The sequence below is a fragment of the Diadema antillarum genome, unplaced genomic scaffold, assembly GCF_040938485.1.
Source record: "Diadema antillarum isolate AM-2024a unplaced genomic scaffold, OU_Dant_1.0 scf00000129, whole genome shotgun sequence".
Lineage (NCBI taxonomy): Eukaryota > Metazoa > Echinodermata > Echinoidea > Diadematoida > Diadematidae > Diadema > Diadema antillarum.
Window position 1 is genome coordinate 831,082 of NW_027271018.1, and position 16,054 is coordinate 847,135.

Genomic DNA, 16,054 nt, shown 5'->3' on the forward strand with positions numbered 1-16,054 from the left:
TTCAAAAGTTTCCATCTAAACTCTCTTCAGATCACGCCATGCATCAAGCGAGGTCACAACTGAACATGTGACAACTCTCTCACATAAACACAAATACACACACACACACACACATACAAAAATGCAAATCTCAACAGCGTCCCAAAGTGTCGAGGCAGGGACGTTCCTGAGGAAGAGGGGATGTATATTCCAGGCACAAACCCTTGTTGCTCATAAAGGAGTCTGCATCAAGACTACTACATGCACCACTGGCAATACAGGGCTTATGGGACAGTGCCAGTGGTGCATGTAGTAGTCTTGGTGCAGACTCCTTTATGACCAACAAGGGTTCATGCCTGCAAACTAGAGGGAATGTCCAAGAGACTCACCCCTTGACATTGAAGAGATCTGAGAACGTGGCATTCGATGACTGCTCCTCTGTGGGGGGTGGTCCAGCGTCCGCGTGGTGAGGTAGCTCACACACCCGGCTGAAGCACCCCAGTGACCTCACAGCGTTGGTCAGCCGCTCGTACTGTATCTATTTAAATCAAGACAGACAGAGATACAGTATGACATGTTTATGTCACTCTAATACATTACTCTCCCAAACAAGATCTTGCAGAGTCATATGTCTGAAATACTTTACACAAGATTTGTTATTGTCACAGGCACTGGTGTATCATCATCATCATCAACAAATCCAAATTGATTGGAAGTTTCAAACAATTTTATGTATAGCACTGAGATTCTTCTCTTTAACAATCTTGTTTACTTTGATTCCTCCACTTTCTAATTCTCACCTTTCATTTATTAATTCATTAATTCATATTAATTCATTCATTATTGCATCCATCCATCCACTCATTCATTCATTCATTCATTCATTCATTCATTCATTCATTCATTTATTCATTCATTCATCCATCCATCCATCCATGGTTTTACATGTATATCCATTCTTTCATTTCTGTCCAATGGAAAGAAAGTTCAGGGTGACTATCACAACTGCATGCTGTCAAATGAACAGGAAGGCAACATCCTCATCAGACAAACCCCCACCAACACCCTTCCAAGATCTCAAAGCCCCCATCCCTGCCCCTCCATTAACACCATCCCCAACACATCTCCCTTCCCCACCCCACCTCCATGATGCCCCTTAATACCTCAGTGGCAAAGAATTTGGCATTGGCTGGTTCCTGTCTCATTGCAGCAGTCAGCGCCTGGAACACCACGTGGATGAGACCAAAGATTTGATCCCTTGGCACTGAATGTGAGACGCACGGGGAGCAAAACAAAAAGACCATACAGTCTAATGACAAAATCAATGTCACCTTAATACAAGAGCATTGATAAAAGTACATTGTACATGACTTTTTACAATGATCGAAGTTAGACTACAAAGTATTGATTCATCTTTAATCACCACATAATCATGGTGGATTATCTTGACATAACTAAACTGTATCAATGGCTGCAGATACTGATGCAAAAAGGAAAGCAGATGTACAGTGTAGACTACATTTCTTTCTTTCATTGAGTACTATCTGGAAGAGCTGTCAAGTAACCATACCAGATGATGAGTGGGCAACCTCCACTAAAAACGTAATTGTTAACATCATTCTTGCTTACCACTTATATCACTACAGTGTATTTTTCAGTGATAAATGACAGACTGATACTCCTAAACCTTTATCAAAATATGACACGAGAGCAATCAAAGATTAAAGACATGATTCATAGTAATTATCAGAAAAAAAAAAAAGCATGACTTATCAGTAAACCTGGATGCACTGGATGCACCCCCAAACAAACTATAAATATCTAATTATTATGGAGCACTACTGGGCCGTCAAACCTCACCTGCATTCCACGGTTCCTTGACGGGGTCTTCCAGGCACTCCTCTACCGACACTAGTACTGAGATGAGGTTCAGGAACCCGCCCACTTTTCTGAACATGGTCCTGGACCGGCTACTCTCCCGCAGAACATAGACCAGGGACTGTGGACACAGGACATTTGCAGCATCACAGTTATCAATGACTCCTCATAATGATGGTACACTATTTTATCACTTTCAACTTAAGATTATTCGAGGTAGTTGGTAAGTGAGATAACTTGTTCAATCAGGTCAACCAGACTGAGTGCAGAAAAGTATGACGAGGACAGTGTCTAAGACTCGTCAAAGTTGCTCCTTCAGCTCTGACTGACAGTATGGCAATCATTTAAAATCTAGGTCAGCAGGCAAAAACTTGCCTGTATTCACACACAGAAACAACACATGACATCACTTGGAGGATGAGGAAGTTGCGATCCTTCATTGGGAACTGAGGTAGTTTGAACAAAGAGTCTGGGTAGCTGTCTTTGTGAACACACACACACACACAAAACAAAAACAAACAAGGAAAAGTAGAAATTACGCGGTGCGTAATATATGTCCCCGCCGGAAGTAGCATTTAGTAGCAAAATGTACAATATAGGTCAAAAATCAAGGTCAAAGGTCAAAGAAGTCAAAGGTCAAAATTCTGTGTAGAAGTTTTGAAGCCCTCACCTAGTGCTATCACATAAAGGAAACAGAATCGAAATCGGGTTAGAAATGGCGAAGGAGTAGCATTTTGTAGCCAATATACAATATAGGTCAAAAATCAAGGTCAGAGGTCAAAGAAGTCAAAGGTCAAAATTCTGTGTAGAAGTTTTGAAGCCCTCACCTAGTGCCATCACATAAAGCAAACAGAAGTGAAATCGGGTTAGAAATGGCGAAGGAGTAGCATTTTGTAGCAAAATGAACAATACAGGTCAAAAATCAAGGTCAAAGGTCAAAGAAGTCAAAGGTCAAAATTCTGTGTAGAAGTTTTGAAGCCCTCACCTAGTGCCATCACAAAGCAAACGGAATCGAAATCGGGTTAGAAATGGCGAAGGAGTAGCATTTTGTAGCAAAATGTACAATATAGGTCAAAAAATCAAGGTCAAAGGTCAAAGAAGTCAAAGGTCAAAATTCTGTGTAGAAGTTTTGAAGCCCTCACCTAGTGCCATCACATAAAGCAAACGGAATCGAAATCGGGTTAGAAATGGCGAAGGAGTAGCATTTTGTAGCAAAATGTACAATACAGGTCAAAAATCAAGGTCAAAGGTCAAAGAAGTCAAAGGTCAAAATTCTGTGTAGAAGTTTTGAAGCCCTCACCTAGTGCCATCACATAAAGCAAACGGAATCGAAATCGGGTTAGAAATGGCGAAGGAGTAGCATTTTGTAGCAAAATGTACAATATAGGTCAAAGGTCAAGGTCAAAGGTCACAACTGAAATTCTGTGTAAAAGTTTAAAAGCTCCCATGTAGTGCTCTCATATAAAGCAAACAGAATCAAAATCGGCTCATAAATGACAGAGAAGTAGCAAATTGAAGATTTTGATCACACACGGACGCACACACGGACGCACACACGGACACACGGACGGACGGACGGACGGACACACGGACACACACACGTACGGAGCCCGTTTCATAGTCCCCTGCTCGAACTCGTTCGGCGGGGACAAAAAATCCTCCTCTGTGCAAAGGATGTGGATTGAAATACAACCTCTCATTAGCTCACAAATTAGTCATCAGAAATTCCCCTGAAATTTTGACAACAGAAACAGCTAACATCGTTTTTTTTTTTTACTTTGTGCTCACGGCTTGGATTAATTGTTCCAATTTGGCCCGCACCATATCAGCCTTTTCTGCATCTGCTATTACTAAGTACTTATAAGTACCATTAACATTTTGTACACTTGGGATTTTGATGTACAATTGTACAACAGAAACATTCTACTGTAAACAATAGCCATTTTTAGATTGCTGTTAGGTAGCAATTTCAACAACAAGTGTACCTATATGTTAATATATGACAGCATGGGTGGCATGTAATGATAAAATCTTTTTACTGTGTTGTTTACTTTTTTGATAGGCTTTGATGTTACATGAAAAATATTATATGTTCTAGGAAAAAGTCCTTAATGCCTGTATCATTTGAAGTTTTTACACATCAAAGAGTTTGGTTCTTACATCTTATGACCACATAATCTATGGTTCCTACCTGCAACATGGAAGAGAGATGGAAAATAATGTTCTGACTTTGAAACTACAACGAAACATCCAGCATCCCGCATGGATGTTTAGCATGAAAGCCTAGCATGGGATCAATATGTCACATGATCAACCACATGACCCCAACTGTACCTGCAGGATGTCGATCTTGAGGGTGATGGCCCGAATGTCCGAGGACTGCATGACCCCGAGCAGGGTGCCCATGTCGTCGTCCCCCTCCTTGGACAGGACGAGCTGCTGGACGATGGCCAGCGCCTGCTGGCGGCACTGGACGTAGGGCACCAGGTTGTGCACGCAGCGCGCCCCGCCACTCTCTCGGAACACGACTGTATGCACACATAAAAATACATGATCCATTAATAACAAAATCATTGCTTCTGCATACAGCATATTACTGTATACGCTGTTATTGTCATGTACAGGTATTTTCGCGAATGAGGAGGTCACGGACATTTTCGCAAGATGTTGTTTCCGCGAACTGACACAAAGGCCTTCATTGGCGCAATTTAACCTTAGCGCATGGTGACATTTTCAAGCCTTGTTAAATTCGTGGTCCAAGTGTGATTCGCGAAATTCATGAAAATTAAACCCTCGTGAAAATAACAGCTAATACAGTATACAGTGGGCCTGGCTGGACACAAATTCACACAAGATATACAGTACAGCTGTATCTCAACTGTTGTATACACTACTTCTGCCATCATGGTAGCAAGGGGTAGTTGATGCAATTTGGGGCAAGTCAATGACTGGTCTGGAAATGCTTCTGCCACAAAACCTTGCAAGGAATCAAAAGATATCCAAAACACCCAACAGCAAAGTACAGTGAAAATTGCACTGAAATTTTTAAAATTCAGTCCATGTGTAACTTTCCTAAAACAAAATTTCTCCCTTTTTTTTCTTACCACCAAATCTTGTCAAAATACACTTCGTGACCTTATTCCTGCATCTTTGCAGAGAGCACACCAGAGTTTAAAACATAGATGTTCAATATCCACTCAAAACTTCAATATCAAAGTGATATTTGTTACACTTTGGCGATGGTTCTACAAACTTGAAGCCTAAAGATTCAGCATGGTACGAGGGACTCAACAGTGAAATCACAGAGACACCATTCACTCAAATTCATGCTCCATTCTCTCTGTATCTTCACCACGAGCGCTGAAATTTCCTGGATTGACAATGTTCACACCGAAGATTGATTTTGCACTTACTCGCATTGGAATTGTTGTCGTGGAGGAGTAGTGTGAACGCCTCCATCACCAGAAAAGCCAGGTTCTGTTGATCATCTGGAATGTGAACCTCTGCCTTTGGGCCTGGGAACGATCAAAATGCAAAGCGTGTTTGTGTTATAGCGCCCTCTGCCTCGTAAGACAGCAGACTGAGAGCGTGTCGACACTATGATCTCATATGTCTAGTGTTCCGCTCTGTTTTCTTGAATTAAACATAATGCAACAGGGTGAGCGGTGGTGTAGTGGTAGAGACTCTTGACACTTTGACATGAGACTCAGGGTTCAAATCCTAGATGAGGGTCTGGACTTTACACAGGAAGGAGATCCTGCACTTGACAGCGCCTACATCCTTGAACAAGACATTCAACCCATTATGCCCCTTCTTGACTCCAGTGTATGAATGCAATCACATATCTGGTAAAGCTGGAGGCACACAATGACACTTTCCCTCTTGGAAAAAAGTGCTTCACTATACAAGCTGCCACAGGTAAAAAAAACACAAAAAACAAAAAACAGACCATATTGTTTTTATTACTTTGATTAAAATGTAATTATGGACCAGTGTGAGAGAGAAATAAACAACAAAGGGGTGGGGGGAAAGAGAGGGAGAGGGACTACACTCACTGTAGGTATATCCCTGGCTCTCTGATTGGTTGTCCTTGAGCAGCGTGGCGTAGCGGTGCAGGCATGTTACCATGACCTCGAGCAGGCCCACCTCCCGAAAGACGTCCTTGTAGATGGCGCTGTGGCGCACCAACCTCAGAAGGCAGTTCACAGACTTGATGCAGCATTCCACCGAGCTGTGGGATCGTGCAACAGTGGAATTATGTCATTAAAACTGTGTGCAGCATACAAATTGCGAGTGTACCTTCCATTTGTCTAAGGCCTATGAGACCTCTATGAGACAATATCGAAAATAATTAAATTTGCAATCGAAAATAATTAAATTTGCAGTCGAAAATGTGACAGTACAAGTTACGAGAAATAAGTATCATCCCTCTTCATGCACCAGAGAATAGTGATTGCCAACTTTGGGGCAATATAAGTACATTTGTGTTATGGGAGGCAATATTTTGGTGTGTTTTTGATCTCATGATCACATCAGCATTCAAAACTAAGCTCGCATCAAAATATATGGCATATACAGTATTCGTTTTCCATCATTAACACCATTTTACGGACAAGGCATAATTTGCATTTCTGATTTGTGTGAAAATATGAATTTTTCTGTTTAAGAAAAAGCATTTCTTTGACAAGACATAAATTGTAGCAGAAAGGAAACATCATGGCATTTGTTTTTGTTACTTAATGAAATATATAATACAGAGCTCACTCAGCAACTTAAAATACTAGTAGTTGTCTACCTGATATGTCTAACAGTCTTATCATCTTCATCTCTCTCTCTCTCTCTCTTTCTCTCTTCTTCTTTCTCCCTTCATCCTTCTCTCCCTCTCTCCCTCTCTTTCTCCTCCTCCTCCTCCTCCTCCTCCGCCTCCTCCTCTTCCTCTGACCTGCCAGCCTTGATGAGCAGGCTGATGCTGATGAGCTCCTTGTAGGGCACAAAGTTGAGGTTGAAGACCACAAACTCCACCAGCTCCAGGGTCTTGGTCTGGATGGTGGGCGTCTTCGTCGTCATCCGGTCGATGAACTGCGACAGCGTGTTCTGCGGCTCCAGGATGAAGTAGTTGGCGATGTCCGAGTTGTAGACCGACGTCAGGACGTCCAGCACGATGCGGCAGAGCTGTTCCGTGTTGGCCTGCTCACAGACAAAACAAGAGCAAAACAGAGATATGAAAAAATGAGCAGACATCCACTATTGCTTTCAAGAGCTTTCTTGGCAGTAATGACCAGGTTTCAGTTCTAATTAGCAGACATATCCTTATGTCAATGGGATTCAAGTGTCCTATATAGACTTAATATCCACTTTAAGCAGCACAAAACCACATCTTATTTCTAATCATCAACTTCCTTAACGACAATATTTAAAGGGACCCTGTGCTGCAATACCTACATGTATTACTAAAACTACAAACACTTGGGTTTCATGTTTTCTGATAAACATATGGGTGCCTCATTTCAGCCAGGATCAGAGCTTTACTGAAGCCAATCACTTGTCACACAAAGATGACAGTTTGTGTAACTTTTTCTTGGCAGTGGTAATATCAAAATACCTATCATAACAGGTACAATACATGGCATCCTTTTCTAAACATATAGGTCACAGCTTACTCCTAGCTATACAAGTACTCTCCTGCTATATAACATCAAATGATCTTGTCAATGTTCTTGTATACTTCAAATATAGATATACTGCATATATTGCACAAGCAGTGATACTAAACTGCCTCTCATAACAGGAATTCAATTCATTTTCTCATCATTAAAGTCATGACAAGTAAGTATAAAAACACAATGTCATACAGAACAATTAGAATGCAAATTAAAATATTGTCAACATGGATATGCATAAAACATTGCTAAGAAAGGGGAAGTAGCCAAAAAGGAATGACAATCATCTCCATTTAACTAGTCCAACCCGTAAAATGTGTGAGAGTGAATATTTCTTAAACATATTAAATTCGTTGCTTTATGCTCTTGGCTTACGTGTACTTGTACTCTTCCTCTTTAATCATACATCAGCCGATCCTGTGAATGTTCTTAAATATATGATATACATGCATTGGCTGCATGAGCGTAGTACTCACAAATTGGGACTTTAAAGGCAATTTTGCCTGCGGTTAAACCTGCTAAAGAGAACCATAGTAATGGCATGAGAGGAAAGTATCATCCCTTTTGAAATGAGGGAGTTGGCAATTCCTGCCCTTGAGACATTCTACATTGCAGTTGTATGGCAGAAGGCAATATTTTTGTACGTTGTTTAATTAGCAAATATCCTGCCCACTTGCAAAATCTGCAAATATAAAACTGTATATATATATATATATATATATATATATATATATATATATATATATATATATATAAAAGCACAAGGAAAACATGCATAAATGCACACTACCACCAAAAGGTACGAGAAAGTGCTGACATTCAGTTCTCTAAGACTGTAATAGGGCCGAAGTCATTTTTATCAAGCCACTTTTCCGCTTGTTACTGTTTTCTGCTTGATATAAACCTAACAACATTATTGACTGAAAAAGAGGATGATTTGGTTCCACAGAAGGAAAGAAAGAGCAGTTCCCATAGGAGTGTGTAGCAAAATTATCAAGAAAATCAGAAAACACCTATTGAAACAAGAGCTGGGAATGGTCAAAATTCAGATTCTTTCCTCCAAATTCAGAAAGGTTGGGAGGTCTGTCGATAGCGCAGGTTAGTCTGATCAGCAGCACAGAGTTAAGATCCCGACTTTATTGATAAAGTGTCTGATGCACTAGACTAGAAACCTGTGATTGTTTCACTGGGATCCTGTTGGCAGAGACAATATCTCTTATGAAATCGACACAGACTCACTTCAAAATAATCGCTTATAGTCTTGACCAACATACCCCTTTCTTTAATCATGTCCTGGGATGGGAGAGGAGTCTCTTTAAATCTTTGTGTGTCATGTTAGCACACCTACTTGCATGGCTCGCGAACTTCGCATATTTTGCTCAGACACACAACCGCTCACAAACTGATCAATAAATTGCAATATGTGACAGTGCATTGAAAGCGACATTGCCACAGCTTTGTCATATAAAATTTCACATCACGGCAAAGCTTGCAAATTTTCGCTTACAACTTTGCTGTACTGCATTTTTAGCATATTATATGCTTCTAGACATAGTTACATAGCTTTAACAGAAAAGTGCTCATGTGCTATAGTCTCAGAATACATGACACATACAGTAAAGAAGTCAATGTTTTTCCTGAATGAAGACTCACAATGAATACCATGTGAATGCAATGTTCTTCCCACAGCTTGCAAAAATTTACAACCTTTCATAAGTCAGAATAACTCTCTCTCTATCTCTCTCTCTCTCTGACAAATCTGGCTGATATAGAAATATGTACTTTCAATTTTGTCGAAACGCCGTTGCAAGTTGGATGTTGTTGAAATTAGAGCACAGCACTCAAGTGTCCAGGTACCGTGCTTATGGGAATTTCACAACAAAACACATTTAGAGATTTATGCTTCGGGCCAGGCCTGCCTATAGTTGTGCTATCAAACATTTCCTAGCAATTTTCTTCCTTTTGTTGTTGTTGTATTTATCAGTAAACAATTGAGACTATTTGCTAGACACACATACAAGAGTAAATCCTTCTAACAGTTTTAATAACAATGCAAAAGGAACATCATATACACTAGGTTAACACAAATCAAAACGCTCCTTTGCACATAACACCATGCACATAGCTCTCTCAGAAGAGTAAAAGACAAAAGAAAAAAATCTAGGTTGATATGATGACATATCCATGCAATCATGAAAATCATCTTACAAACCAAACAATCATCAATACTGAATTGCTGTTTCACACAAAAACAGTGCCTCCAGCACTAAGTGAGAGTGGTCTGCTGTTCTGCCAAAAATCTCGATCAAATAGTGGACTTACACCTAGATCCCACTGGACCACGCCAAGGATCATTAATCTGTGAACTACAAAATAACGGAAAAAAGATCATGCTCCAGCTCACCTTAAGGAAGACAGTCTGCAGAACCTGGAAAGCCTGAAGATTTCGCACGCTATTTCCTGTCAAGGAATATAGAGAAAAACAGAAATGGCTAGTACTCCATTCACGGATTGCATCCACAACATCATATCTCACCTACAAAGAGGACTATTGAGCATCTACGTCCGTCTTTAAGTTCTCCCAGGTACAAAATGGCAAATCTAGGCAATTCGCAAGCTGGCGAGTGAAACTTCAAATATCGCCCACACACTACAATTATGAAGTGCTTAATATGTAAACAGTGCTCAGATTTCGTATCCAAAAATACTCTAAAATCCTTCAACCTGATAGGCTATATTTACCAAACAATGGAGAGAAAGACAGACAGACAGACAGAAAGAGAGACGGCAATACAAAAGGAGCGAGAGTGAAAGTGTAACAGACAAGGACAGGTGGGGGGGGGGGTATCAGGGAAAGGCAGGGAAAGAATGGGGCAAGAAAAAAAAGAAATTAATATATGTATACAACGTAATTATGGATGTGTGCATGTGAGTGTGTATTCTCATAAGACCAATTTCAAGTATATGTATGATATAGAGTCCACAGATAATAGAGTATGAAAAGTGATCAAGTTCAACTCTGTAGAGGCACTGCAGTAAAGTGCATCATCACTGACATATAGCCAGATTTATTTAGCATGGAGATTTTACTTGAGAAACAACAAGGAAAATGTCAAGCAAATGTCAGTTTTGAGGGAGGCTCACTGTTACTGCAGACTTCAATACCTAGATAGAATGATACCACAAATGAATGCATTTCTAATACAACACTTACATTTGAAAACAAAACATTTCCTCACTGAGGTGACTGGGAAAAACAAAGAAGTTATTCATTTACATGTATGCTATTGAAAAGCCCGTAAATATGAATTCAAATTGGTCACATGTTGCAGTTATTACCTCTACCAAAGATATTATGTTTTTACTGGCACTGGTTTGTTTGTTTGTCTGTTTGCAAAATAACTCAAAAAGTTACGAACAAATTTAGATTAATTTCTTTCATCTTTTTTTTTTGAAAATTTGATAAAGACACAAGGAACAGAAGATTAAGCCGATTTCATAAAAGAAATTTTGAATTCTCCTTAGAATTGTGTACTCTTTCATATTTCATAAGTGGTTTCTATTTATCTTGCAAAAAGTTAAAATTTGAATCTCCCATCTCAACCAAAACTATACCATCCCTTCACCTGATTTTGCTGAAAAGAAACCAACACACTATCAAAGAAAATGATAATAATGAAAATCTGTACTTGCATCCATAAAAAAATATTCTTTTGGCCTGTAGAAAAACAACAACACACAAACTACACATTATTACTGAAAAGACAGACAACAATGGGTAGGGTACCTTTCCCTGTCGGCTGTGGGAGTGTGAAGCCAGGCTGCTGGAAAGGCGCCTCGTAGACGATGGAGCTTGGACGCAGCTCCTGGAACCCGCAGGACGTCAACGAGGAGATCAGTAGGACCAGGTTCCTCAGTGAGTGAAGGGACTCTTCTGTGTCCATGGCCTCCAGTCTGGAGTACAGAATGAATTGATATCATGTACAAACATATGGAGAGTGTAAAAGCAAAAACCAATATATCTATCTTTATCACTTTGAGATATTCAAGACTGAAGCTGCTGAAAATCAAGGAAAATATTAGAAACATGTGATGATTTTAAAACTATCTTCAAAAATATGTATTAATTTTTCTCTATTTGATGATGAACTTGCTTAAAAAAAATATGAATATGGTGTTCTTTGTGTTTTTACATTAAAATTCTTCATATTGACCGTACTATACTGTATTTTGTTTTGTCAGTGCCTGAGCCTTCGTTCTTCATCGCTGGAATGCAAATATTCATATCATAGTATTACGTTCAGATCCACAACACCTTCAAGAAGTGCAATATGTTCATTTTTTTGAGGTTTTTTTTTTCCCCCAGATATTCCATGAATGTTCAAACAGACAGAATAACAACTTTCCGTTCATAGTCTGACAGTACATTGTGTATACATTATGCCCATAATGACAAGATAAAGAATCAAACAGATATATGGGATATAACTTTAGAACGACTAAAAAAAAAACCATTTTAATGTGAATCCACAAAAAAATCATGATACTCCTTCTACTGCTGCTACTGCTGGTACTTCTAATAATGCAGATGATTTTGATGAACATGATGATGATGATAATAATAATGAAAATAATACTAATGATTATCACAATCATCATTACTATAATAAAGATAATGTTACTATCATTATTACAATAATGATAATAAAAACTATGTTATTATCAGTATCACTATCACCATTTCTTTTACTTTTTGCTGTTATATCATTCCTGCTACAATTTCACAACATCAATAAAAGGACACTGATAGCAAAATATCCCACAATAATGAAGTACTTTGGTGCAACATTAAGTAATTATCAGCAGGCATCAATCAGCCATTAGCATCATAGATGTAGCCATGATGGCCGCAATCTTTCCCAATCTACAACATCGAAACTGTCTCTATGAGGAAGGGCCAGACATATTTGTGTCTTTGGAAGTTTCTTTGGGGGAAGTCTTCACCAGATGACACGTACAACATTCAGGATAATAATAAAACTCTGAAACAGAACGAACAGTTGCAAGACAACGGTGTCCCGGAATTTGGACAAATCGGGAGAAAATGCCATTTTATCTCTATCAATATCAAGTACTGTCAGCAATATTATGCCCATGCAAGATCAATTTTCAAACATGAGTACAATGAGATGGTATGAGTGAGAACAGAGAGAGCAGACAGGGTAAGGCGGATGAGAGAGATAGAAGAGAGATGGAGAAACGGCAAAAAGACACAAGGATGATTAAGAGGGGAGGAGAAGAGCAGCTTGCTGGAGAGACGAGGAGGGGAGGAAAAACTAAAGAACTGGAGGGAGACAGGAAAGAGAGACAGAAGGAGGGAGAGATAGGTAAAAGAGCAACGGAGGGAGAAAGAAGAGAGAGATGGAAGAAGAGAAATTGGGAGAAAGAGAGAGAGGGGAAGAAGAAAAGGATGATAGAGAAAGAGATAGTTTGAAGATAGAGAGGGATAGATAAAGAGCGAGAGTGAAAAAGAGCGAGAGAAAAAAGATAGAGAAAAAGAAAGACAGGAAAAGACAGAGAGGAGGGGAAGAGAAGGTAGAGATGGAAAAAAAGAAAGCAACAAAAGAGCGAGAGGGAGAGGGAAAGAGAGAGAAGGGGATGGAGGGAGAAAGAGAATTGAGGACAGGAAGTGTCACTACCATTGCCTCCTCTCAAACACTTCCTTCCTTATGGGGACGGGGTGGGGGGGGGGGGGGGGGGGGGACTCTCCCCATTTTGCCAACCCTGACTAGACGATGCAGGTGTCATAGGCATGTATCAGGTGACCTCAGGCAATGAGAGCAGTGTTGGGAGAAAGATCCGGGATGATATATTTAGCAGGCTTCAGAAGGCAGCTCGGCTACGAGCCACATAGAATAGGTGGATCTCTGACAGCCAGAGAGCGCATCGTTATCGTTCTGCAGTTTATAGTTTTGCTGTTGATAGTCTGCCTCATCGCTCTGTCAGAAAGCTATCACAAGTTACCATATTTTCCATTGAATTCAGCAAGCAATTCATCAAAAATTCACACGATCAAATAAGTAGCTCATTAGGGCTGATAAAGAAGTGTGGGACTTTCTGTGGAGGAAGGTTCACCCACATGCATTAAAAAACAAACAAATAAAAAACTAGAAATGTCGCTATGGCGACTGGTATGCCTCCGCCATAATGCCTGATTCTCCTAATGGGTCTATAGTACCAGGTACATGTGGACAATGTGTGATTACATTTTCACAAAATTGGCAAAATATCAAAATGACATGTTTGTCACAAATGTATTGAATATTTACCTTCCTTGACCTACACGTGTATGTTTAATTGGATGAATTGGAGGAGAGCATGTTTTTGGGGATTTAAGAACTTTAACTTGACTTTGACCCTTTCGTAAGTTTATGCACCGAGTAATTTTCAAGGTATGGAGAAAAAGTGCAATTTCTGTATTGAACAGTAAATTGTTATCATTTTCATCTGGCCTTTGATTTATAAGAGAATCACGGTCAGGCAGAACATACATAAATATGTACTAAGTTTCAAGATAACTTGAGCCACTTTCGAGATATGGAGAAAGAAGTTCAGCACTTTCACTTTGACCTTTTGACCTTTGACCTTCTTGGCAAAAAAAAAAAATCCCAGATAATTTCTATTGGGTTATACATGCATACATCAAGTTAAACAAAATAATCCTGCTGGCATTGCATAAATATAAGGAAAATAGTAAAATTTTGAAGTATTGCCTTGACCTTTGACCCCTGACCTTTGACCCAATGAACCCTGAATTCCCTAGATAACCACTGCCAGTCAGTACATGCATATATACTATGTTTCATGAAGATACCTTGAACAATTTCCAAGATACAGAGAAAAAAGTAAAATTTTAACACTTTACTTGACCTTTTGACCTTTGACCTTTTGACCTCATGACCCCAAACTTTCACCAGAGAATCCTAATTGGTTAATACATGTATACACTAAGTTTCAAGAAAATATCTTTAGGCATTGCATAGATATGGGGGAAATAGTGAAATTCTAATCATTTGACCTTGACCTTTTGACCTTTGACCTTGAGCATGTGCACCCAAAAGTTGATAGGCACAACTTCACCCCCTAATACACATACATGCCAAGTTTCATTAGGATACCTCAAAAGGTTTTGGTAGTTACCCTGTCCACAAAATTCATTACGGACGGACGGAAGGACGGACGGACGGAAGGACGGACGGACGGACGGACGGAAGGACGGACGGACGGACGGACGGACGGACGGACGGACGGACAACCCGAAAACATAATGCCTCCGGCACCACTTCGTGGCGGAGGCATAAAAAAGACAAGAATTTCTCAATGCTCATTCCTGAGAGGATATAAAAAAAAAAAAAACCTGGGAACTGTGCTTGTTTGCATAAGAAGAATGTAATGCAATCTTCTTACAGGAGAATGAAATCCAAATGACATGTGGAATGAGTGACTGCAGCAATTATATTAGAACACATAGCACAGTTTGTTGAAAATTAGGCAATCCATTCAAAAGTTATTAATTTTTTCAGTGAAGCCATTGCTGGATGAAATGATTAGAACAGTTTGTGATGTCACCACAGAACAATGATGTAAAGAAAATGTAAAAGAAATTTCAACAAAATGTAATTTTTCATGAAAATACACATTCCCATGTTATAGGGTAATATTATTCCTCCACTTTCTTGAAGAGGTATGAAAGTCAACTTGCTCTTCGATCATGCTAGTAAAACAAAATTTTGCAGAATTCACAAATCGAGCACTTTCACTGGTCAAAGTGATTAAACTGAATTATTCAGTAGGAGAAGTGCGCAGGTTAGGCTTTTTCCTCCAGTCATGAATAATGATGCCATTTACACATCTCAAAAAAAAAACCTTGTGCCAATGCACTATGCTCCAGATCTCTATTCACTCTTTACTCACGACAGCGTGAGAGCCTTTGAAAAAAACGTTAATCTCAACCAAGCTCAGAATCATCTATCTTGAATTTAAGAATTGGATGGCATAAAGAGCACACCATTTAGGATTTTATGCTGAATAAATGCATCTCTTGCTATTACAGCTATATCCAGTAATTCACATGGATTGAAAATGTTACCAGAACGTACAGGGCATAGAGACACTTAAACTTAAAGTACAGAGCATGTGTACAGTAGATCGTATACATGTACCTTTAATTGCTATTAATTTGATGATGTGCTGATCCCAAAGCCACCACTGCTCACTCAACAGCCAATGAACCTATAGAGGGAGCAGCATCTTGCTTCTTGGTGTATTACAATTGTACCTACTTTCAAGATCCTCACACTGTGTGTCAGTCATGTATTCTGAACCCCAATACCTTTTTAAAAAGGTTGTGTGCCGAGTTTTATTGCACCGCAACTTTTATCTTTTTCCTGAGGATGTGAATGAGCTTGTAGACGGGGCCATACACAGAACTCCTATTGTTCCAGGTACTTTGGCTGTACATATCATATGATTGCCAT

At 39.5% G+C, this 16,054-nt stretch overlaps 1 protein-coding gene across 1 annotated transcript in view; it reads right to left on the bottom strand.

Moving 5' to 3' along the window:
* Positions 1-16,054, bottom strand: part of LOC139720557 (WD repeat and FYVE domain-containing protein 3-like) — a 98,880-nt gene that overhangs the window by 30,665 nt on the left and 52,161 nt on the right. The window contains exons 7-15 of the mRNA XM_071631909.1: positions 11,305-11,471; positions 9,922-9,977; positions 6,800-7,044; positions 5,913-6,088; positions 5,271-5,372; positions 4,192-4,385; positions 1,840-1,978; positions 1,143-1,243; positions 369-517 (exon numbers count right to left, since the gene is read on the bottom strand). Coding sequence (XP_071488010.1) covers positions 369-517; positions 1,143-1,243; positions 1,840-1,978; positions 4,192-4,385; positions 5,271-5,372; positions 5,913-6,088; positions 6,800-7,044; positions 9,922-9,977; positions 11,305-11,471 — 1,329 coding nt within the window. The remainder of the gene's footprint in view (positions 1-368; positions 518-1,142; positions 1,244-1,839; positions 1,979-4,191; positions 4,386-5,270; positions 5,373-5,912; positions 6,089-6,799; positions 7,045-9,921; positions 9,978-11,304; positions 11,472-16,054) is intronic.